Source organism: Lonchura striata, chromosome 1 (assembly GCF_046129695.1).
Source record: "Lonchura striata isolate bLonStr1 chromosome 1, bLonStr1.mat, whole genome shotgun sequence".
NCBI classification, from domain to species: Eukaryota; Metazoa; Chordata; class Aves; order Passeriformes; family Estrildidae; genus Lonchura; species Lonchura striata.
The window spans coordinates 70099471-70123896 of record NC_134603.1 but is presented as its reverse complement, the minus strand read 5'-3'; the positions used below and the strand labels follow the sequence as shown (position 1 = coordinate 70123896).

General features: G+C 49.0%; 1 protein-coding gene across 3 annotated transcripts; it reads left to right on the top strand.

Moving 5' to 3' along the window:
- The first annotated feature begins 1537 nt into the window (after nucleotides 1–1537).
- On the top strand, nucleotides 1538–14667 carry LOC110479532 (myosin-7). 3 transcript variants are annotated; one of them, XM_077789247.1, is made up of 38 exons: nucleotides 1538–1810; nucleotides 2315–2458; nucleotides 3022–3178; nucleotides 3347–3374; nucleotides 3471–3579; nucleotides 3661–3753; nucleotides 3876–3939; nucleotides 4474–4572; nucleotides 4712–4815; nucleotides 5510–5648; nucleotides 5734–6002; nucleotides 6182–6352; nucleotides 6490–6799; nucleotides 6916–6977; nucleotides 7114–7201; nucleotides 7286–7403; nucleotides 7485–7608; nucleotides 7794–7930; nucleotides 8019–8145; nucleotides 8254–8382; nucleotides 8469–8711; nucleotides 8946–9122; nucleotides 9223–9368; nucleotides 9444–9534; nucleotides 9799–10188; nucleotides 10278–10404; nucleotides 10507–10625; nucleotides 11039–11235; nucleotides 11436–11619; nucleotides 11695–11860; nucleotides 11938–12062; nucleotides 12144–12452; nucleotides 12530–12733; nucleotides 12937–13062; nucleotides 13165–13440; nucleotides 13883–13978; nucleotides 14431–14565; nucleotides 14650–14667. In XM_077789247.1, exons 1-38 carry the CDS (start codon nucleotides 1610–1612, stop codon nucleotides 14665–14667), a joined length of 5802 nt encoding a protein of 1933 aa, XP_077645373.1. In that variant the 5' UTR covers nucleotides 1538–1609. The 3 variants fall into 3 exon arrangements, with proteins under 3 accessions (XP_077645373.1, XP_077645342.1, XP_077645290.1); XM_077789216.1 differs by having other exon boundaries at nucleotides 6904–6977; XM_077789164.1 differs by having other exon boundaries at nucleotides 6904–6977; nucleotides 14647–14667.
- The last annotated feature ends 9759 nt before the right edge of the window (nucleotides 14668–24426 follow it).

Here is a 24426-nt window from a genome sequence, read left to right as displayed (position 1 = left end):
CCCACCCCACATCCCACCACTACAAGGGGTCTGGACAGCCCTTGTTCACCCCTATAGCTCTGCCCCATAGATTATCCTGTGGGGTGAATATTTGAGTCCTGGATGCCAGAATCAGTGGAGAGATGCCATCTTGTGGCTGAGGAAGCAGGGGGGGGAGGTGCCCCCCTCCTCCTTTATCAGCCACCCCCTCCCCAGGAATGCTCCTCCCCATCCCATGATGGTCTATAAAGGCCTTGGTGCTGTGGGGCTGGCATAGGTGTCTGTGTGGGGCAGAGAGGGAGAGGGTGGGGGCATAGTGGGAATGTGGGATGTGGATATGAAGGGAGGATATGGGGGGCTATGGGGTGCACAGGAGGGTTATGGGGCATACGGGGATCTATAGGGTATAGGAATTTGTGGGGGGATATGGGGAACAGGGGGCACATGGGATACATAGGGGTTCTCTGGCGTGTGGGGACCTGTGGGGTACACATGGGGTTATGAAGCACAGAGGACCTAAGAAGCACTGAGGGGAACTGTGGGGAAAAGAGATCTATGGGGGCACAACAATCTAGGGGACACTGATGATCTGTGGGGCACCCAGGGGGCCTATGTGGCACAAGCAGGGCTATGGAGCACATGGGGTCTATGTGGCAAAGTAATCTATGGGGCATAAAGGGTCTATAGGGCAAAGAGGGTCTATAGGGGGCATAGGGTGTAGTCCTGCTGACCTTCTGTGTGTTCTTCCAGCTCCCTTCATCTTATCTGCTAGATCTACAGACTCCAGGTGAGGGTGATGCTGTGGGGCAGGTGATGGGTGTTTTGGGGTGAGGGAGGTGCTATAGGGTGTATGTGTTGCTATAGGGTCTGCATGGAACTACAGGGGATCCATACTTTGCTATGGGGGTCTGCATGTGGGGCTGTGCAGGACTCTAAGGGTCCCTGCATTATTATAGGTATCCCTGCACTGCTATGGGTCTCTGTGCATCACTTTATGGATGCCTGAATCACTTTGGGGGTCTGTGCGTGGCTATAGGGGTCTTTGTGTTGCAGGGGTCCATGCACCATTCCAGGGGTTGGTGGTCCTTGGTTGTGGAGGTGCCTGCATCAGTACAGGAATCTGTACATGTGGCTGTGCATGGGTATTGGGGTCCCTGCATGATTACAGGGGTCTGCCTACAGCTATAGGGAATCTGTGCACTGTGTAGGGCTCAATACATGGGGTCATGAATGGCTATAGGATTCTGTGCATGGGGCCATACACAACTATGAGGTCCTGTGCATCACTATTAGAGGTCCTTTAATGGCTATAGGGGTCCCTGCAGGGAGTCTCTGAATCACTACAGGAGTCTGTACATGGGATAGTGCATGACTACGTGGGTGTGCAGAGGGCTGTAGGGCTCCCTACACATCTGTAGGGACTCATGCATGGGGCTGTGCACAGCTGCAAAGGTCTGTGTCTGGCCGTAGTGTCTGCCACAGCCATAGGGGTCTGGGCATGGCTATAGGGGCCCATGCATGGCAATGGGCTCTGGTCAATGGGGTTTTGTGGAGCCATGGATCAAGGGGTGAGACCCTGTGGCCACAGCCTCACAGCCCCCCAGGTGATGCAGGGTCTGTGTCGGGCAGGATGGCGGATGCAGTGCTGGCAGCGCTGGGGGCGGCAGCCCCCTTCCTGCGGCCAGGGGAGCGGGAGCGGCTGGCAGCGCAGACCAGACCCTTCGACCCCCGTAGCGAGTGCTTCATCCCCCACCCTCGGGAGGAGTTCGTTCGGGGACGGGTGACAGGGCGGCAAGGAGGGGAGGCCACCGTCCAGACTGAGCTGGGAGAGGTGGGCAACTGGGGGATGAGGGGGTGAGGGGAGGGGGGCAAGGGGCCATATGGGGCAAAGGATTAATGGGGGTAACGGAGGGGTAATGGAGGGAGGGGTTAAGGATGGGAAGGGTTGATGGCAAGTGGGGGCATAGGGGGTGACTATTGGGGGAAAAAAGAGGGGGTTGGGCATCATGGGGGAGAAGTTGGTGGGAAGTTGGGGGGTGAAGAGTTAAGGAGGGAGGGATTAGTGGGATGAAATTAATGGGGGAGGTGTTAAAGGAGGGAGGGGGGTTGAAGGTTTGGGGGAGAGCAAGTGGAGGAGGGGGAAACCAGGCTGATAGTGATGGAGATCCTGACGCATTGAAGTACCATAACCAATGGGGGGTACCCCCAAACCACAGGAGACCCCTCTCAACCATGGAAGAAATCCTACCAATGGAGCACCCCCTACCCCACGAGGCCCCTGCTAAGCCATGGACATCTCCCAACCCCCACCCCCATGTCTCCCCATTCCCCCCAGACGGTGACAGTGAAGGAAGCTGACATTCACCAGCAGAACCCCCCCAAATTTGACAAGATTGAGGACATGGCGATGCTGACCTTCCTCCATGAACCTGCTGTCCTCTACAACCTCAAGGAGCGCTATGCCTCTTGGTTGATCTATGTGAGCCTTCCCACAAGCCCCTGGAGCATCTGGGAAGTAGATGATGCCTACCTCACAGCCTATGGGGTGGATATAAATTAGTGACCCTTCCCTAAAGCTCTTTGGGATGCCTAGTACCTGTTGGGGCTTCCAGAGAATCTATGGGCCACCTAAAAGCTGGTGTGCCTTTTTCATGGACTTTGGGGACACCTAGAACCTGGTGGCACTTCTCTAGCTCCCTTGGGCCACCCAGACCCAAATATCCCATTTCTAGACTGCCTCAGCCATCCACATCTGCGTTTTGCATCCCCTGATTCCTTTGGCCACCCAGATCGAAGATGTCACTTCAATAGCCCCCTTGACAGGACATAATATGTCACATCTCCAGACCCCTTGGGCCACTGACACAAGATCTCTGCATGTTACGGGCCACCCAGACCCAAGATGTCCCTTCTTGAACCCCTTTTCAGACAATCAAGATCAGGACATCCTGTCACCACATCCCTTGGGCCACCTAGACCTAGGAAGTTCCAAACTGATGGGGTGCCACCTCCTAGTTCTGACCCACTTGCCCTTTTCAACAGACCTACTCAGGGCTCTTCTGTGTGACTGTCAACCCCTATAAGTGGTTGCCTGTCTACAATGCCGAGGTGGTGGCTGCCTACCGGGGAAAGAAGCGGAGTGAAGCTCCACCCCACATCTTCTCCATCTCTGACAATGCCTACCAGAACATGCTGACAGGTAAGGATGTCCTGTGAGGACCTCAAACTAGAAGACTCCACTCCAAAAAATGGCTCCTGACTTAGAACTAGTTCTCCCCTGGGAGGATGGAGAACTTCAGCCTCAACCCGAAGACCCCAAGTATGTTTCCCGACTTCATCCCCCCTGACTCCTCTCTTTTCTTGGCAGACCGAGAGAACCAGTCCATCCTCATCACGTAAGGCCCTGCTTTGTCCAGCCCTGCCCCACAGCAGTGGGGTGGGATGAAGGACCTACCAGGTGGTTATCCAATATCTCACTGTTGCCCCCCCAGCGGAGAATCCGGGGCGGGGAAGACAGTCAATACCAAGAGAGTCATCCAATACTTTGCCAGCATTGCTGCCATTGGCGACCGCAAGAAGGAGGCGACAAATAGCAGCAAAGTGAGTTCCTCAGTTCATGTACACTTGGCAGAGAGCGTACCCCAGTGGTATCCACACCCTGTATTGTCCCACCCCATCAAGGGCACCCTGGAGGACCAGATCATCCAGGCCAACCCTGCCTTGGAAGCCTTCGGCAATGCCAAGACCCTCCGCAATGACAACTCCTCCCGATTTGTGAGTGATGGGAGTGGGTTGTATGAGGAAGGGTCTGTGGAACAGTTTGTGGGACAGGGTCTATGGTGTGGGATCAGAAGCATGAAGACAGCCACCTTCACCTCCTGCCACTGCTTTCCCAGGGGAAGTTCATCCGGATCCATTTTGGGGCCACCGGGAAGTTGGCATCAGCTGACATTGAGACCTGTGAGTGTGTTGAGAGCCCAGTGACAGGATGTCTTGTAGTCCATTATCCATCCATCCATGGACTTATCTATCCATGGATTTATTCATCCATCCTAGGACTCATCCATGTATGGACTCCTCCATCCACCCATGAACATCATCCATCCACCCAGGAACTCCATTCATCCATTCATATCTCCCTTCCTCCCTCCATCCAGTCACCTCTTCATCTCCATCTCCTTATCATACCATTGACCTGACCCTCCAACTCCAATTCTTTGTCCCTCCATCTCCTTGTGTCTACCTCCCTCCTTCCTTGCCTGCCTCCCTTTCACCCATGTCAATCCCTTCATCTGTCTTCATGATTGATGGATCCATCATCTCATCCCACTATCCATCTGCTCTTCCATTTTTCTTTCTTCCTCCCTCCATCTCCTCATCCTGCTATCCAGATACCCTTCCTTTTCCATCTCCTAATCCTACCATCCATCTCTCCATATCTCAATCCATTTCCTCACCCCAACCTCCATCCTCCTCTCTCCATACCCACCTCAGACCTCCTGGAGAAATCCCGTGTAATTTTCCAGCTGAAGGCTGAGAGGAACTACCACATCTTTTATCAGATCCTCTCCAACAAGAAGCCAGAGCTGCTGGGTGAGTCGGGTGCTTGGCCTTGAGCTTTCACTTCCTCTCCTCCAATTCTCTGCTCCTTCCTGGGGCAATTGAGGATGATTTGGGGCTGTTTAGCCAGTGCAAATGCTAAGTTTTTCTCTATCCTGGGCCCATGGAACAGAGATGCTTCTCATCACGAACAACCCCTATGACTACAGTTATGTCTCCCAAGGAGAGGTGACTGTGGCATCCATCGATGACTCTGAAGAGCTGTTGGCAACTGACGTAAGTGGTGGGGTGGGCAGGTGGACATCCCCATGATGAATTGAAGGTAAAGTGCCAGGTGGATGGTTGAGATAGTAGAAGATGGGTGGATGAGAGGAGGAACATAGGGATGAAAGGTGGAGGATAGGAAGGGTGGAAGACGGAGGGTTGGTGGAGTGGGATGATCTGGGGTGAGGAATAGAAGGTAGGACCAGAGGCAGGGGGTGGAGGTGGTTGTGGGTGGAGATAAAAACAGGTGGGGGAGTACTTAGGTGGACAGATGTGTCCATGGGTAAACAAGTCCTCAGATAGATGAGTCTGTGGATACATGGATGGAGTTAATGGTGAATGGATGAGTCCATGGATGAATGAGTCCATAAATGGATGGATGGATGGATGGATGGATGGATGGATGGATGGATGGATGGATCCATGGTTAGAAAAGTCCATGGATATGTAAATGGATGGATGTAGTCTTCAGATGGATGGATGGATCCATGGATGGATGGACAGATAGATCCATGGATATATGAGTCCTCAGATGGATGGATGGATGGATGAATCCATAATGGCTGAGTCCATGGGTGGATGAGTCTGCAGATGGATGGAGGAGTTGATGAGCTGGAAGGGCAGAGAGACACAAATGGTGGCCAGCAGAGCCATGACCACAGCTGGTGGCAAGACCCTCTCCCACCCACCTCCACCTATCACCCAGAGTGCTTTTGATGTCCTGGGCTTCACGGCTGAGGAGAAGGCTGGTGTCTACAAGCTGACAGGCGCCATCATGCACTTTGGCAACATGAAGTTCAAGCAGAAGCAACGGGAAGAGCAGGCAGAACCAGATGGTACTGAAGGTGAGTGGGTACAGGATGACATAGGTCTTGGGGTCACCAGGTTAGGTGGAATTTGACACCATGTCTTTTTCTTGATGCTCTGCAGATGCTGACAAATCAGCGTACTTGATGGGGCTGAACTCAGCTGATCTTCTCAAGGGGTTGTGTCACCCCCGGGTGAAGGTGGGCAACGAATATGTCACCAAGGGGCAGAATGTCCAGCAGGTGTACTACTCCATTGGGGCCTTGGCCAAAGCTGTATATGAGAAGATGTTCAACTGGATGGTGGTGAGGATCAACAACTCCCTGGACACCAAGCAGCCAAGGCAGTACTTCATTGGTGTGCTGGACATCGCTGGATTTGAAATCTTTGATGTGAGGACTGAGGGGGTGGCAGGGTATTTGTCCTCTTGGGGGTTGGGTTGATCCTCTTGGACTTCATTGATACTACTGGGCATTCTGTTGACCCATTTGGGACTCAGGTTCACCTATGGATATCATTGGGAGTTCTGGTTGTTGAGTTGATCCAGTTAATCTACTCTCTTCTACCCCAGTTCAACAGCTTTGAGCAGCTCTGCATCAACTTCACCAATGAGAAGCTGCAGCAGTTTTTCAATCACCACATGTTCGTGCTGGAGCAGGAGGAATACAAGAAGGAGGGCATTGAGTGGGAGTTCATTGACTTTGGCATGGACCTCCAGGCCTGCATTGACCTCATTGAGAAGGTACCACCTCTCTTAGGGTCTTGTGGGGGTTGAAGGGACTTTGGGGGAATGGCCCTTTCAGTTGGAGCCTGCCAGGGGCCCCAAAGTTGGTCAGCAGGGTTGTGCTTGGTGTCCTCCACTGCTACTTTTCTTCCTAGCCCATGGGGATCATGTCCATCCTGGAGGAGGAGTGCATGTTTCCCAAAGCCTCAGACATGACCTTCAAGGCCAAGCTCTTTGATAATCACCTGGGCAAGTCAGCCAACTTTGGGAAGCCACGCAATGTCAAGGGGAAGCCAGAGGCCCATTTCTCTCTTGTCCACTATGCTGGCACGGTGGACTACAACATCATTGGGTGGCTGGAGAAGAATAAGGACCCTCTCAATGAGACAGTGGTGGGGCTCTACCAGAAATCAGCCCTGAAGCTCTTAGCCAACCTCTTCTCCAACTACGCTGGGGCAGATGCTGGTGAGTGAATGGATGATGGGCTGATGGAGGAATGAGTTGATGGAGGAGACTACTGTCTATCAGTCACCCTCTTTCCTGTGTTACCCTACCCCTCTTCTCTCCAGGTGGTGATGGAGGAAAGGGGAAAGGAGCCAAGAAGAAAGGTTCCTCCTTTCAGACCGTCTCAGCACTGCATCGGGTGAGGGACCTACATAGTGGACCCAGTTTGGGTCAGTGAGAGGACGATCTCCTGAGTGGTGGATCAGCCCTTCAGTCCCACAGACCCTCTATTGCTCTGTCATTAGTCAGCTTCTTCTCTCCTCCCTCCCCAACAGGAGAACCTCAACAAGCTGATGGCCAACCTCAAGACCACTCACCCTCATTTTGTCCGCTGCATCATCCCCAATGAGCGGAAGGAGCCAGGTGAGCAAAGGGCAGGGCTGAGGGCAGGGAAAAGGGTGGTAGGTATGGCTTGTGGCTGACATCACACCTCTAACCCACTGCCAGGTGTGATGGACAATCCCCTGGTAATGCATCAGCTGCGCTGCAATGGGGTGCTAGAGGGCATCCGCATCTGCCGCAAGGGCTTTCCCAATCGCATCCTCTATGGGGACTTCCGCCAGCGGTAGGCACAGAGATATGGGGAGGTGGTGGACAATGCAACTGGGGCTGACCTCAGGGTTTTCATGTTCTCTCTGGTCACCAGGTACCGCATCCTGAACCCTGCTGCCATCCCTGAGGGGCAGTTCATTGACAGCCGCAAGGGTGCTGAAAAGCTCCTGGGATCCATTGATATTGACCACAACCAGTATAAATTTGGACACACCAAGGTGTCTCCATGGTCCTACCACCCATGGGGTCATGTGGATCCTATGGTCTCACCACTGATGTGTCCACCTGCCTATCCACCCCACCACCTACTGCTTCATTCCCCCAACAACCCATCAACCCATCCATCTGCCCACAAACTCTTCCCAACCAAATCACCCTTTCACTTGCCTCCTTTCTCCATCAGGTCTTCTTCAAGGCTGGGTTGCTGGGACTTCTGGAGGAGATGCGGGACGAGCGCCTCTCCCGCATCATCACCCGCATCCAGGCTCAGGCCCGAGGACAGCTCATGCGCATTGAGTTCAAGAAGATCCTGGAGCGTCGGTGAGAGGGGAAGGGTCTTTCTCCTTGAAAAGGGACATCTAGTGGGTCACCAGATTTAGGTGTAGTGGCATCTGTGTCACCATTCTAGGGACTCACTGCTGGTAATCCAGTGGAACATCAGGGCCTTCATGGGGGTGAAGAACTGGCCTTGGATGAAGCTCTACTTCAAGATCAAGCCCTTGCTGAAGAGTGCTGAGACAGAGAAGGAGATGCAGGTAGGAGGAGGTGATGAGACGGGCAGCTTGGGATCCAAAATGAGTTGGGTAGTGTTGATAGATGGAGGGGATTGGATGTGGCTACTAGTCTCCTGGGCTTTGCTTTAGAACATGAAGGAAGAGTTTGGGCGGCTGAAGGAGGCCCTGGAGAAGTCAGAGACCCGGCGCAAAGAGTTGGAGGAGAAGATGGTGTCCATGCTGCAGGAGAAGAATGACCTTCAGCTCCAAGTGCAGGCTGTGAGTGACTTAGCTGCCCCAAAAAACCATGTCAGGGACCAGCAGCCCTCCAGGGCCAACCTACTTCATCTACCATTCCAATACAGGAGCAGGACAACCTCAATGATGCTGAGGAGCGCTGTGACCAGCTGATCAAAAACAAGATCCAGCTGGAGGCCAAGGTGAAGGAGTTGACAGAGCGACTGGAGGATGAGGAAGAGATGAATGCAGAGCTGACAGCTAGGAAAAGGAAGCTGGAGGATGAGTGTTCGGAGCTGAAAAAGGATATTGATGATCTAGAGCTGACTCTGGCCAAAGTGGAGAAGGAGAAACATGCCACTGAGAACAAGGTGAGGGTGGAGAGAGGCCTTGACCTTAAGTTGTGGGGATTTGGGTCAACACAACCTGGTTGTGTGGGGTTGAGGAGATCCAAGGTTAGTTGATCTGGGCTACATGTAGACTCAACATCCTTTGGGTTCTCTACACACTGCAGTTGCCTCATTGGTCAAGGACAACAGCAGTGCCACCCAGCTTTGTCCTACCTCTGGTACCAAGCTGGAGGCCTAGCGTTTCTCCTCCTTCAGGTTAAGAACCTCACAGAGGAGATGGCTGGGCTGGATGAAACCATTGCAAAGCTAACAAAGGAGAAGAAGGCCCTGCAAGAATCTCACCAGCAGACGCTGGATGACCTGCAGGCAGAGGAAGACAAAGTCAACACCCTGACAAAGGCCAAACTCAAGATGGAACAGCAAGTGGATGATGTGAGTGTGGTCGGGTCCTACCATGATAGTCCTAAGGCGCTTTCTGGGGCAGATATGATGGAAAACTGAGGTTTCCCCCCATTTCCATGTTTCCGCACAGCTTGAAGGATCCCTGGAACAGGAGAAGAAGGTCCGTATGGATCTGGAACGGGCCAAAAGGAAGTTAGAAGGCGACTTGAAGCTGACCCAGGAGAACATCATGGACCTGGAGAATGACAAGCAGCAGCTGGAGGAGAAGCTCAAGAAGTAAATATACTCTTTTCCCCAATATAAACTGGGGGCAAGGGCAGGGACCTCGCTGCTAACTGTTTTAATTTCCAGGAAAGAGTTTGAGATCAACCAGCAGAACAGCAAGGTTGAGGATGAGCAGGCTCTGGCTCTGCAGCTCCAGAAGAAGCTGAAAGAGCTGCAGGTGAGGGATCTATTCTCTGCTTATTAGGGCTGCACTGGAGAGCTTTTGTCTGTTTGGGTTGAGGTGAAGAGTCTTTATCTGATTAGGCTGAGTTTAGGAGTTTCCATTTGGTTTACAAATGTTTAGATGTCTGGCATGAGCTGAAGAGTTTTCAGCTTATTGCAGTGAGTTGGGTTGAAAAGTGTCCAGCTCCATTGGTCGAGTTGAGTGGAGGAGTTAGGTGGAGCCAAGTCTGCTGACAGCACCTCCATCCCCGGAGCACAGGCGCGAATTGAGGAGCTGGAGGAGGAGTTGGAAGCGGAGCGGACAGGCAGAGCCAAGGTGGAGAAGCTGCGCTCAGACCTGTCACGAGAGCTGGAGGAGATCAGTGAGCGGCTGGAGGAGGCAGGTGGTGCCACTTCAGTGCAGATCGAGCTCAACAAGAAGAGGGAGGCAGAGTTCCAGAAGATGCGGCGGGACCTGGAAGAGGCGACGCTGCAGCACGAGGCCACGGCTGCTGCACTGCGCAAGAAGCACGCCGACAGTGTGGCCGAGCTCAGTGAGCAGATTGACAACTTACAGCGTGTCAAGCAGAAGCTGGAAAAGGAGAAGAGCGACCTCAAGCTGGAGCTGGATGACCTCAGCTCCAACATGGAGCAACTGATAAAGGCCAAGGTAGAAGGAGGCCAAGGTGGGCATCTTATCTCCACCATGGGCATAATTCTCCTGCTTCATACCTTTGCTCCATTCTTTTTTGCTCCAAGGTGGGCATGGAGAAGATCTCTCGCACCATGGAGGACCAGGCAGCTGAACACCGGGCCAAGCTGGAGGAGACACAACGAGTCCTCAATGACACCAGCACCCAACGGGCCAAGCTCCAGACTGAGAATGGTGCGAACCTTGACCCACCACACCCTTCACCCCACATCCTTAGCCCCTGCCCCACATCTTCAATCCCTGCCACACCCTTGAAAACCTGCCCTACTTCTGCAGGAGAGTTGTCCCGCCAGCTGGAGGAAAAGGAGGCCCTTATCTCTCAATTAACTAGGGGCAAGCAGTCATACACCCAGCAGATGGAGGACTTGAAGAGGCAGCTGGAGGAGGAGATGAAGGTGAGGTTTCTGGGGTGACTGGCAGGGTCTCCAGGAGGGCCACAAGACAAGGTGTTGCTCACCCTCATGGTGGTAGCACCAAATGGAAATCAAGTTCAAGCCAGCTCAGTGGGGTGGTTGCATCTAAGCGTGGTTGAGTTGGGTTGCATTGGTTTAAGAGCTGAGAGGTAGGGCTGAGCAGGTCAGTTCTGAAGCAGCTGGGTTGGTCTATGGGCAGTTGGGTGGCACTGGATAAGCCTAAAGGGTCTATGGGACAGACTAGAGATACCCATCTTTAGAGTGCTCTGGGTCTAGATGTGCTGAATTTGGTTGGGATGATCTAGAGAAGGTTTGGCTGAGAAATACCAGTGCTTCCTGAGTTTGAGGATCTACACATAGGTCAAGTTCACCTACTCCTTGCCTCTCCCTCCCAGGCCAAGAATGCACTGGCCCATGCCCTCCAGTCAGCCCGGCATGACTGCGACCTTCTGCGGGAGCAGTATGAGGAGGAGACAGAGGCCAAGGCTGAGCTCCAGCGCTCACTCTCCAAGGCCAACTCTGAGGTGGCACAGTGGAGGACCAAGTATGAGACAGATGCCATCCAGCGCACTGAGGAACTGGAGGAAGCCAAGTGAGTCATCTCCCCATGTAATGAAGCCTCTATGAGGCAAGGAAGAGTGTACACCCTTCTACTGTAGAAGAATCTGGAGAAGGTTTAGAGATCTGGAGATGGTAGAAATCCAGAGCCCCAGCCAATGAACAGTTAGAATAAGTTTTGAGTTGGCCCACTTAGTCCATGGGTCATCACAGCCAGGTTTCCTCCCATGGCAGGAAGAAGCTGGCCCAGCGGCTGCAGGAGGCTGAGGAGGCAGTGGAGGCGGTCAATGCCAAGTGTTCTTCCCTGGAGAAGACCAAACACCGGCTGCAAAATGAGATTGAGGACCTGATGGCAGATGTGGAGCGATCAAATGCAGCAGCTGCTGCATTGGACAAGAAGCAGAGAAACTTTGATAAGGTAGGAGGACACAATGTTGAGTCAGGAGCAGATGGGAGACATGGGGACAGAGGGTGACCCCTTGCTCTGTTCCAGATCTTGTCTGAGTGGAAACAGAAGTTTGAAGAGTCACAAATGGAGCTGGAGGCATCACAGAAGGAGGCCAGGTCCCTCAGCACTGAGCTCTTCAAGCTGAAAAATGCCTATGAGGAGTCGCTTGAGCACCTGGAGACCTTCAAAAGGGAGAACAAGAACCTCCAAGGTGAGACTGTGGTACTTCCCCTCACTTCTTGCTCTCCACCTCTTTCTACCAAGTCTGATGGGATTTCATCTGAGCAGAGGAGATCTCGGACCTGACGGAGCAGCTGGGTGGCAGCCACAAGACCATCCACGAATTGGAGAAAGTCCGGAAGCAGCTGGATGCCGAGAAATTGGAGCTCCAAGCTGCACTGGAAGAGGCTGAGGTGAGCCAAATCACATCTCCATGAGTCCCATGTTGTCCTAGTCTTCTTTGTGGCTCTCTAATTTCTTTCTGTCTCCACCAGGCCTCTCTGGAGCATGAGGAGGGCAAGATCCTGAGGGCCCAACTGGAGTTCAACCAGGTCAAGGCAGACTATGAGCGCAAGCTGGCTGAGAAGGATGAGGAGATGGAACAGGCCAAGCGCAACCACCTGCGGGTGGTGGACTCACTGCAGACATCTCTGGATGCTGAGACCCGGAGCCGCAATGAGGCCCTGAGGCTGAAGAAGAAGATGGAGGGTGATCTCAATGAGATGGAGATTCAGCTCAGCCATGCCAACCGTGTGGCTGCTGAAGCTCAGTCCCACCTAAAAGGAGCCCAGGCTCACCTCAAGGTGGGACTACCCACCAATACGGAAGTCTTCCTAGCCCCCGAGCTGCTGTCTGATGTCCATTCTATTTATCCCAACAGGACACCCAACTGCAGCTGGATGATGTGGTAAGAGCCAATGAAGACTTGAAGGAGAATATTGCCATTGTGGAGAGGAGAAACAACCTCCTCCAATCTGAGCTGGAGGAGATGCAGGCAGTGGTGGAACAGACTGAGAGGGCTCGCAAGTTGGCCGAGCAGGAGCTGATTGAGGCCAGCGAGAGGGTCCAGCTTCTCCACTCACAGGTAAGACATCACATACCTTCAAGAACAGAGGTCACCTCCATCCATGGATGTGGCCTTCTAATGGGTTGAATTACCAAGATCTCCAGATCCTTTAAGTCTGCAGAGTTGGCAGGGAGTAGAGGGGCATTAAGTCCTGGGGGGTTGAAGAAGGATGGGTCAGCAGTTCAAAAGACACCTCCTGAGATCCTTTCCTCTAACTCCAGAACACCAGCCTCATCAACCAGAAGAAGAAGATGGAGGCTGACATCTCCCAGCTGCAGACAGAGGTGGAAGAGGCCATCCAGGAGTGCAGGAATGCTGAAGAGAAAGCCAAGAAAGCCATCACTGATGTGAGTGCCATGGTGGGACCTACATCTAGGACACCTTCCACTGGAGGATGATGGAGAGCATGCTTTGGTCCTCCTTCTCTGCTTGCTTCCCTCCTTGGACAGGCGGCCATGATGGCAGAGGAGCTGAAGAAGGAGCAGGATACCAGCGCCCATCTGGAGCGGATGAAGAAGAACATGGAGCAGACCATCAAGGACCTGCAGATGAGGTTGGATGAGGCTGAGCAGTTGGCCCTCAAAGGGGGCAAGAAGCAGCTGCAGAAGCTGGAGGCCCGTGTGCGGGAGCTGGAGAATGAGCTGGAGGCTGAGCAGAAACGCAATGCTGAGAGCATTAAGGGTCTCCGCAAGTCTGAGCGTCGCGTCAAGGAGCTCAGCTACCAGGTAGGGCTCCTGGGCTTGCCCAGGTCAATTCCTGCCCCTTGGCCATAGGGCCTCTTATCTCATGCTGTACATGACCTGGAACATGGCTGACCTGCTGGCCAGAGAGACACAGGCTGTCTAGGTTCAATACTAAACCACCCACTGCATGTATGTCTGATACTGCAGAGGGATCAAGAATATTGTCTGGGTCATGAGCCACCCAGGCCACCTCTCAGTGTCCTAGCATCCATGAGGTCTTTGCATGATCCAGAACCTCAGATGGGACCTCATCAGGGGCAAGAAGACATCCCACCTCCTGCTCCCACAGCTGAGGCCACCCACAGATTTAGAGAGGTTCCACTCCCCAGGAACATCATTAACTGATCCTGATCCTGGCAGCTTGGGTGGTGATTCCAAGCGCAGGTAGGGTCAGGTCCTGATCCACATGTGTCTCACGCCACAGACGGAGGAGGACCGTAAAAATATGGTCCGGCTCCAAGACCTCGTGGACAAGCTCCAGCTGAAGGTCAAAGCCTACAAGCGACAGGCAGAAGAGGCGGTGAGCTTTAGGCGGGAAGCTATGGGACCACCCCCCAGGATGGGACAGCATGGGTTTAGGATGTGGGATGTGGGGAGTAGTAGCAACCTTGAGATGAGATTGTCAAGGGCGGGGGGTGTCAGGGGCTGAGGAGGGTGTGTGGGTGGTGGGCTTGAGAGATGATGGTTGGATGTAGCTAGGTAGGGAGGGAAGGAGGGAGGGAGGGAAGGAAGGAAGGATGACTTGAAGTTTATGTGGGTGGAAGATTGGATGGATGGATGGATGGATAGATGGATGGATGGGTCATTGAGTAGATGATTGAGTGGCTTGAAAATGGGATGTCTGAAGAAACAGGTGCTTCTATTGTAGGCCAGATGGAGCAATAAAATAGTCAGATGTATGGAGAGCAGATGGGGTGGCAGGAGGCCAGACAGAGCTGTGTGGGAGCATCACTGGTGTCCCTGCCCCCTCAGGAGGAACAGGCCAACACCAACCTGGCCAAGTTCCGCAAGGCTCAGCATGAGCTGGATGAGGCAGAGGAGCGTGCTGACATCGCCGAGTCCCAGGTCAACAAGCTGCGGGCCAAGAGCCGTGACATTGGAGCCAAGGTGGGACTTACCCCTGCCTACAGGTGCCTCATGGGCCACCCCATGGCTGCCCCACAACAGTCTCTTTTTCTCCTCTATCAGAAGGGACTCAATGAAGAGTGACGATCCGGATCCCCATGTATTCTACCTGAACTTGCAGCTGTCCCATTTAGACTTCCAAGTGCCCAACTCCCTCTAGCCCCACACGCTTGGAAAGCTAATAAAATCCATTGAGCAGCATCTGTTTGTGTGGGGTTGGATTTGTGTTGGGAGGGTGGGGTTATCCTATTGTATGGCACCTGTAATATGGATGGAGCCCTTACAAGTTTCTAGTAAATCTGAAATTTATGAAGAAGAAATTTATGGGATGTGGAAAAAGGGACAGGCTACGTGGGAGTATTATAGGAGCATTGTTAGAGTATTCAGGGATGGAGCAAGGATGGCCAAAGTAACCTTGGAATTGAATCTGGCAAGGGATAACAAGGACAACAAGAAGGGCTTCTACAGATATATCAGCAGCAAAAGGGAAAATATGAGGCCACTGCTGAATGAGATGAAAGAGCACCTCTGTGGAGAAGGACCTGGGAGTCTTGGTGGATAACAAGTTGACTATGAGCTGGCAGTGTCCTTGGGGCCAGGAGGGCCAATAGTGTCCTGAGTGCATTGGGAAGTGTGTGACCAGGAGATCGAAGGAGATGATCCTGCCTCTCTATTTGGTCATAGTGAGGCCACATCTTCTGTGGTTCCAGTTCTTGGCTACTCAGCACAAGAAAGACAAGGAGTTACTGGAGAGGGTCCAGAAGGCCATGAAAATGATCTGGGATCTGGAGCATCTCTCCAGGAAAAGAGACTGAGGGAGCTGGGCCTAAGTCTAGTGAAAACTCATAGGGGATCTCATGAATTCATCTCAAAGGCAGGTGTGCAGAGGATAGAGCCAGACTTTTCAGTGGTGCCCAGAGACAGGACAAGAAGGAATATATATAAACTAAAACAAAAGATGGTCTTTTACATTAAGGGTGGCAGAGCACAGGAACAGGCTGCACAGGAATAGACTGTGGAGTCTCCCTGTCTGCAGATATTCAAAACCCAACTGGACATGTTCCTGTGTAAATTCTCTAGGTGATCCTGCCTTGGCAGAGGGGTTGGACTGGATGATCTTCCGAGGCTCCTTCAAACCCTAAAAATTTTGTGGATTGCCAACACATGTGGACCTGGTGCACCCCACAGGATGTTGCAGCTCACCCCACAGTGCAATATGATTTCACCTATGGGGTGTACCTCACCCTCAAACTGCCTCACAGGGTATCTCAACCTGCCTCACACCAATTCATATATGTGTATGGGAAGAGATTTACCTCGGGGCACATACAGGACTGAGGAGGGAGGGTCCCCAGGAGGTGAAGGGCAGCATCTGGTACCTCCACATGTAGCACAGAGCCTGGGTGAGCCCTTCAGGGACCTCCTGGTTCATGAACTTGCAGCTTGTGCTGCTTCTGGCCTCAGTGTTCCCCTAGCCACAAACTGCTCTGTCCCACTACCCATCATGTTCCATTTCCCCACATGGCCCACTGTGCTTCTGTCCCAAATGCTTTCATCTGTCTGGCCTCTCCATCAATCGTTCCACCATCTCTTGGTTCAACAGCCCTGTCTCCTCCAACTTGTTACCCTCCACTTCTCACTGTCCCTCCAGCTCCTCCATGGGCCATTGTCCCACCATATCCCACCATCCCTGTATGTTCTTTACTACTCCATTTCCTCTGTGTCTCTACACATCCCACAATCTGTATGTCCCACTGTCCATCCTCTCCACATCCCAACACCTTCATGACTCATCATCCTCCCATTCCACCACCAATGTGGCCCTCCATCTCCTTTATGTTTCACTGCATCTGCCATGTTCCATCCCCCCACCATTTTCTTCATGTCCCTCCATCCCTCCATGTTCTCCCACTATATCCCATCATCCATCCATATTCTCCAGGTCCCAGACATGGAAAGATGAAGAAGCAACATTGGTGGATAAAGTAGCTTGCCAGCTCCAGGAACATAAAAGAAAATCTCAGAAGAGGGTATTTCAAGGACCCAAAAGGGTACCAGCAGGCTTTCAGTATATGGACCGGCCAGAAGGCAAAAATTAAATAGTACGGAATGGTAAATGCCATGGAATAAAGGATGGATTTGGTCCTCGTTTCAGCTGGGATGGAGATTCCCAGTAGGGGCAAGGTCCGGACGGGCGGTCACAGTGGGAGAACATCCTCCCCTCTTTGGGAGGAAGGCGTCCCGGCACGGCTCCCGCAGCTTCCCGAGCCGGGAGCACGCCGGGAGTCGCCCCAGCTCCGCTCAGCGGCCCTGCTGCTGCTGCTGGCGCTGGCCAACAACACGCCTACCTTCAAGCTCCGAAGGAGGCCGGTACCGCGGGCCGAGCTGTCCCGCTCCGCCCCCGACGGGGTCCGGCTCCGCCCGCGTCTCCCGTTCGGGCTCCGTCCCGCCCATTACCCGGGTGGTGCGGGTCAGCTCTCGGGGGTTCGCCCTCTGGTCTCTGAGCAGCCACCACGGCGGCAGCGGGGACGCCGAGCATCGTCTGCGGGAGAGCGCCGGGGCACCGAGCCGCCCGGGAGGCGGCAGGGGCGCGGCTGGTGCCTCTGCGCCCCGAGCCCGGGGAGCCGCAGCGCTTTGGGCTGGTTCTTGGAGTTGAGTTTGGGCACAGCCAGCGCCTGTGTGTGCCAGGAGCGCCTCAGCGAGCTGCTGCCTGGAAGCGGTGTCCTTACACGGACGGAACGGCATCAGCTGCCGCTGGAGTCGCTCCGCTGAGTGCCTCTGCCCCGTCATCGCCACAGTGCCTCGCAATGGCCTTTTCTTATTTATCTGCTGTCCATTTTCCCATTTTGAAGGATTTGTTTCTATTTACTTTTGCTCACTAGAAGTTGAGAAAGTAAGGTATGGAGAAGTAGGGCGTCTGCTGTTGGTTTTTATTATTTTTTTTATTTTTTTTTAATTTGGGCATCGGGTTTGGTTGTTTTACAAATAAAGACCTGCCAATGGACAGCTACTGTCTTTGCTTTTAGTTAGTGCATGTTAAGGAAAGGAAACCAAAGGCTGTTTTCTGCTGTCTCGCGTGCCTGCTTTTGATGTGTCCTTGGAAATAGTTTTCTGAATGAAGAGGCACGATTGTTTGTATACACTTTACAGGAAAACTTGAATACTGTCTCAGAACTGAAACAAAAGTGTTTTGTATCTAATTCTCTAGAAATTGCTTGTGCTATATCCCCCAGAATGAGCAAACCTGGTCTTTTGTCTTCACGATGAAATGTAGCACCTCATTAATGTTCCAGGTGGGCTCAATTTGTTAAGTTGCCTGAAAAAGGGATGCTAACAGTTAACTTTTACCATAAATATTTTCTTTTCCATTATTGCAGGTCAGCAATATCAGATTTCTGGTTGCCACTGAAATAGAGAATAGCCCATCTCCCTCCCAGATTCCGGGTCAGTGACCTTTCAAGAACTCCCCATGAAATGCCACTGTCTGCGTGCCACAGGAAGTGGATCAAAGAGATTGATTCAGCCTCAGTGAGGCTGGCAAAGTAAGGAGGCCGACCTGGTGAGCATCTGTCTTGCTTCTTTGGTTTTTCCTTGTTTTCTTTGGCTTTACTTGAGTGTGGTGTAAAGTGCTCATAGATGCTACAGAAGGATCCTCTGGACTTTTGAAATAAACTCATGGAAAAAATGAGGGAATTAATTTCTTCCTGACAAAACAGCAATCTAAAAACTAGATAAGAAGTTAGAAAAGTACTGGCTTTTGTCTTTTTCTCTCCAGACCTACTGAAGCACTACACTCCTGTGGTAATGAAGTCCCCTCCAGCAGCATATGCTGCACCTGACTGGTACTCAAACTATGCCAATCCTGCAGGGATTGAGAAGCCATGGTAAGATTGCTGAGGCTCAATGCATCTTGGCTTCTCTCTTCACCTATTAACATTTCTGAATTCTTCTGTACTAAAGTGTACTATTAGGTGCCTGTGAAGCTACATTTAGCTCTATCTCCATACCACCATCTCTCATTGGCTGTACTTCACAGTATCTTGTACATTGAAAAGCATATAATGTATCTTGAAATGTCACATGGTGCTTCTTTCACAGCTACTTCTTGAATATCCTCTTTTGGGAAGTTTCTATCCCATGCTCTTAGAGTACCTTCCCAAAGAGTCTTCCAAGTGAGACAATGGAACTAGCCTTATTAAAGGGTCTGAATTTTAGTTTTTCACAATACATCTGGTATACTGAAAGGCAAGAATAATGTATTGCAAAATACTACCAAAATTTCTAAGGAATATTCAATTTATTTATTTGACTACATGATGACACTGCAGCAGCAAGCTACCTCAAGTGTTTCTGGTAGTATGAGGTTGAATGTATTGAAAATATTTTTCAGTCCAGGATGACTAAGCAGTTATTCAGAAGAGACATACATGATGCAGTTGTGGAGTTAAATCCCAAAGGGTGCATTTAGGAGCAAGTGCAAAGCCATTTAATCTCCAAGGGTACTGCCTCTGCTCAGTTTGGAAAACATTGTTCCCAAGTGGGCCTTTGCTCTGCAGGTTTAAGCCTTTATGCTGCTTTGTTTTGAAGTATTAAAATCACTGCTGTTCCTTGTGGTTATTGCTGTATAGAGGAGGACTGGAGATCCAGGGACCATTACATGGGAATATTGCAAATCCGCAAAGAGTATTAGTGCATGAAGGATTTAGCCTTTGTGCTCATGTCAAAGTAATGGACTTCTGGCCGAGGGAGAAACAGCCCATGGAAATCTCACAAGGCTTTATAAGACCAAGTACAAGATCCTGCATCTGTGCTGGGACAATCCCTGTTATCAGCACAGGCTGGGGATGGACAGATCAAGTGCAGCTCTGCACAGAAGGACTCAGGAGTGCTGGTGGATGAGATGCTGGACATGACCCAGCCGTGGGCACTCCCAGCCCAGAAACCAAACATGGGCAGCATCCAGAACTGTGTGGCCAGCAGAGCCAGGGTGGGGATTCTGCCCCTCTGCTCTGCTCTGGTGAGACCCCACCTGCAGAGCTGCACCCAGCTCTGGGCACCCCAGCACAGGGAGAACAGGGAGCTGTGGGAGGAGTCCAGAGGAAGGCACAAAGATGGTCAGAGGAATGGAGCAGCTCTCCTGTGAAGAAAGGTTGAGACAATTGGGATTGTTCATCCAGGAGAAGAGAAAGCTTTGGGGTGACCTAATTGTGACATTCCACTACCTGAAGGGACCCTGCAAGAAAGGTAGAGAGGGACTTTTTATAACGGTATGTAGTGAAAGGACCAGAAGGAATAGATTCAAACTCAAAGAGAGGAGGGTTAGACAACATGTTAGGAAAAACTTCTTTACTGTAAGAGTGGTGAGGCACTGGCACAAGTTTTCCAGTGAAGTTGTGGATGCTACATCCCTGGAAGTGTTCAAAATCAGGCTGGATGAAGCTACCTGGTCCAGTGAAAGGTGACCTGTGGCAGGGAAGGTGGAACTAGATGATCTTTAAGCCAAACCATTCTGTGGTTCAGCGATCCTTTTGCCTGTGCATCTTATGGCCCTTATGAAAGAGCTGTGACCTTAAGGAGAGTGGCAGGTATGGGTGAGAGGTCTGCTGGAGGTGTCATCAGAGTTTATATCAGTATTTGGCAATATCCCTGTGGCACCAGTAACACTTAGTCCTTCGTTTCTGAAGTCCTCTCTTTCAGGCACTTGCCTGAAATGTCTGTGTATATATGCATCTGTACTTAAGCATGTATGTGTTGTAGCAAAATGGTTGCTTATCTGAGGCCAGGATTTTACCTTAGAGGGAGGTTTGAAATATAGTCTAGAATTTTGTCCTTGATTACACAGGAGCCAGGATTTAATCTAAAGGCTTTTATCTTACCATGGTGGCTGCAGATATTCATTGTTCTTCATATACTAGCCAGGCCCTGTACATATTCTATGTCATGTTTCTTGAATCCAAGATTAATAAATGGGTATATATAATAAACCCATTATTAAAAATAGTGATTTTTAGAGTATGTTGTTGCCATCTCTTCACAGAGGGAGAAAACACTTTAAACCAAGAACATGCCCTGTGTAGTTTGTTTGTAAAAAAATGACCTGTGTAGTTTGTTTTAGCTGGGAAAATTCATGGCTGCTACTAAATAGAGACTTGTCAAAGGGAAAAAGCCCCATCAGCTGTAATCATTGGAGTGTAGTGGCACAAGAGTGCTTTTAATGCTGAATTTGCTCAGCAAAGTAACAAATAGCACCTGAACAGATGGCAGGTGGCCTCCAAAGCCAAATTCTGATCTGTTCCCTTGCTGCTTTTGTCATTAATTAGTTTACTTGAACAGTAAGGGAGTGTTTTGATCCCTGCATTATATCCTAGCCTTTCATTTAATGCCAAGAAAGGTAACATTTAAAACAATGCTCTTGCTCACAACCTTTAAGACTTTTCTCTTTGCCTTTCCTCTCCCCTTTCTTTCTCTTGACTTTATTTTGGACAGTTTGAACCTTTTTCTGTCTCTAGTCAAAATATCTCTAGCTTCTGCTCTGCCTTTGTCCTTTAATTAATTCTTTAATTACTAGACCTCCTTTTCTTGTGCTTCTGTTTGATGCCAAGAAGAAAATCTCATCTCTCTTCATCTGCTGTTTGTGTATCCTGACTATCAAATTTGGTTTCTGTGTTGCTATGTGTGCCATCCTGCCTTCAGCATGTGGCAAATGTCACCTGAGGTTGTTTTTGTCAGTCAAAACTGTAGGTAATTGTGTCCTGGATCTGAAACTTGCATGTTAAATCTGAAGTGGCCCAGTCTAGTGATAGAGGGAAGGCAGGGAATGTACATTGGGATGCATTTATGAAATGTAAAGCACAAATAGGCTGCTTCAGCAAACAGTGTGAACAAACTTGAAAAGCAGTTCTAAGCAGCTAATGTGGTTTTTAACCTCCAGGTTGGACAAAGACCCCGCTTTTCATCTCACATAGCTGCCTTTGATATCACTCCATGCTCTTGCTAATGTCATCTCTTCTTTGACAAATGGCCCAGTCTGACTCCACTGAAGTCTGAAGTGGTTTCAGGACTGACTTTACACATGTTTGCATTGACATCCTGGCTCAGAATCAGTACAACTCTCTGTCCAGGCTTCACTTTCTTCCAGATAATAAGAAAATTTACATTCTCTGAACATCCAGGCCTGCTTTTTCTTTGTGCTTCCTAATTAGTTCATTGATTAGATGTATTCAAAAGCCATTATACTTTTGTTTGCTTTTTCCATACTCACTGTGCACAAACTCCTTGAGAAGTCCTTGGTGTGTTTACGTTTTGGAATCTTCTCCTTATAGAGGTTTTCATAGGTGTTTTATAGTATCTACAGTCCAAGTGTGACTACTGTTCATGCATCTAAGTTTAGCATTTCATATTTTTTTGCTCTGTTAACTGTATTGCAGTAGCTATGTCCACGTAGGTGGAAAGTATTGTTATCCTTACTGTACTTGTAAGTTTACAGAGCAATACATTTCACTTTTAGTTACCCTGTCCTGATTTTTTTTTCTAAATAACCTTCAAGTAATATCTCCTATTCCATGGGCCACTCTCCTGTGTTGCATGTTTAAAAAAGAAAATGGTCAAATAATATGTATGTTCTAATTAAAAGAATATATTAGTGTAACACAAAAACTTTGTTAATAAGCTTTGAAAATTTTGTGCTATCTTCAGAACTTCCTCATTGTCCACTTTACTTTGTGCAATGATGGAAGCTGTAAGTAGTTTTTAAAGATTTTTTTTTAAACTCAGAATTTATTAGCAACTATTAGTCAAAAATATCTGGGAGTTGTTAAGAATATTTCATTTCATGATTTTATTTGAGAGGGAGGTAAGTTGACCTTCAGTAGCTGTTGATTTTGATCAAAGTTTAAAGAGCTTAAGTATGTCTTGCTCATGTTTCTCCACTACTTACTGGTTCTCGCACTTTCAGCTCTGCAGTGTGTGTTGTCTTTCCCTGCCTTCCTAGGTGTCATCTTTCAGTCTTTTAGTCAGCACTGAGTTTCTTTACCTGTCACTGGAAAGATGATAAAAGTAAAATATATTTTTCTGTTGTAGGCTTCCCCCAATGTATATATATATATATATATATATATTTGTTTGAATATCAAACCTCTAAATATACCACAATAGTTTTCTTATTATATAGGATGTTTTGTGCTTTTTATTGAAAAACAAAAATCAAACAAACTAAAAAAGAAGCATCAATTAAACCTTAATTTATCATCCTCCTGACTTCAGTAAGACTGGTCTGTTTTCATATTCTGCATATAGAGAAATGGACCAAGATGAGAGGTTGCCATGGATAAGTTTGAATTTGAAGCTTAACTTGAAGTGTACTGTGAGGGAAAGGCTTGCAGAGCACATTGTGGAGAGAGCAAACAGCTAATCTCATGCAGAATAACTAAGGGGCTGCTTTATCTTCTGTTATTCCTCAATGATATATTACTAGTACTTACAGAAATAAGGTAGATAAGACATGGAAATTTGAACATATTTAGCCCTTTAATATCATCCTCCCTTTTGAAGGCTATGATATAATATAATTTTCTTGGTTATTTTTTTCATAACTCCTTTTTTTGAGCTAAGATTTCTCTAACAGGTAAAGCTTCCACCTATAAGCCCTAAATATACAAGCAGAATTCCAACTGTTTCTACAAACAAGGAATTTAGTGGAGAAAATAAGCTTTCCTTCCCACCCATGTAAGTAGTACATTTATGAAAATCATTGAACACCTAAGCCTGCAACTATTCATGTGTACAAGTAAAATTGATCCTTGTGAAAATGCAGGAATTCGCAGATATGTGTATGGACCTTCTGGATCTTTATTGCTGTTAAATTTGCTATCATATATGATGCTAAAATAGTTTTAAAAGTGTCTAAAGCAACTAAAATAACAGTACTTTAACTCAGAAAATTATTCAATAAAACTTTGTGTTAAGGAAACTAAGCATAGAGTGGCATATCTTCATGTAGCAGAACTTTTTGGTATTCTAAATTGGGTTTTGTCTTAATACCAGTGAACAGGTGAAAATGATAATTTACATTGTTAGTTCTGTCACTGTAGGTTACAGAGAAACAACTAGGACTGACACTTCAAGGAAAGACATAAACTGTAGCCTTTATAAGGTCATACAGAGCAAAAATACTCTGATGAACATCTGAAAGAGGAATTTTAAGCAAATTTTTATGTCATATGTGATGTGATGTTATCACATCATCAGCTGTGTGCACAGCTGGATTGCTTCTGCATACTTTGTCTTAAAAATTTACTGCTCAGTCATCAGTAGTCCTAGTATGTTTTAGAACTATGTTAATGCTGCCAAATAAGTGATTAAACTGTCAAATGAATTTAAGAGAAAATTTTTGACATAATTTCACTTTTGTGCACCATCAAATTAGTACTGTCAACCTTTTTCACTTTTCAACATTGTGGGATTTCCCTTTTGGACTCTTTAAGACCAGAACTGTGTAAGCATTATACATGCAAATTCCAATGAAACAGATGGCTCTTCTCATGTAAATTTACACAGTACTGAATCAGGCATAGTTCTGTGCTTTTGTTTGTTTATTTTTTGTTTTTCCTTCTTAGATGATTACATGTAGAATATATGTTTTGTTATTTATAAATAAATTATGAATTATAATTGGTTATATTTTAAATTTTATGATCATAAATATATTATGAGGCCTTTTCTATGTAAAATATTATCTTTCACCTAGCTCCCATTTTTGTTTACTTTTGCTTTTGTTTTTCTTTAATATATTTGCATTTACAGGCCTGCTCAGAGAAAAAGTGAAGCAGTAAATTTTAGCAAATT

Coding starts and splice junctions, on each gene's coding strand:
- LOC110479532 (XM_077789164.1), top strand. CDS start 1,610: ATGGCGGATGCAGTGCTGGCAGCGCTGGGGGCGGCAGCCCCCTTCCTG. Junction 8,146..8,253: donor AGACAGAGAAGGAGATGCAG/GTAGGAGGAGGT, acceptor GCTTTGCTTTAG/AACATGAAGGAAGAGTTTGG. Junction 13,441..13,882: donor TCAAGGAGCTCAGCTACCAG/GTAGGGCTCCTG, acceptor CTCACGCCACAG/ACGGAGGAGGACCGTAAAAA.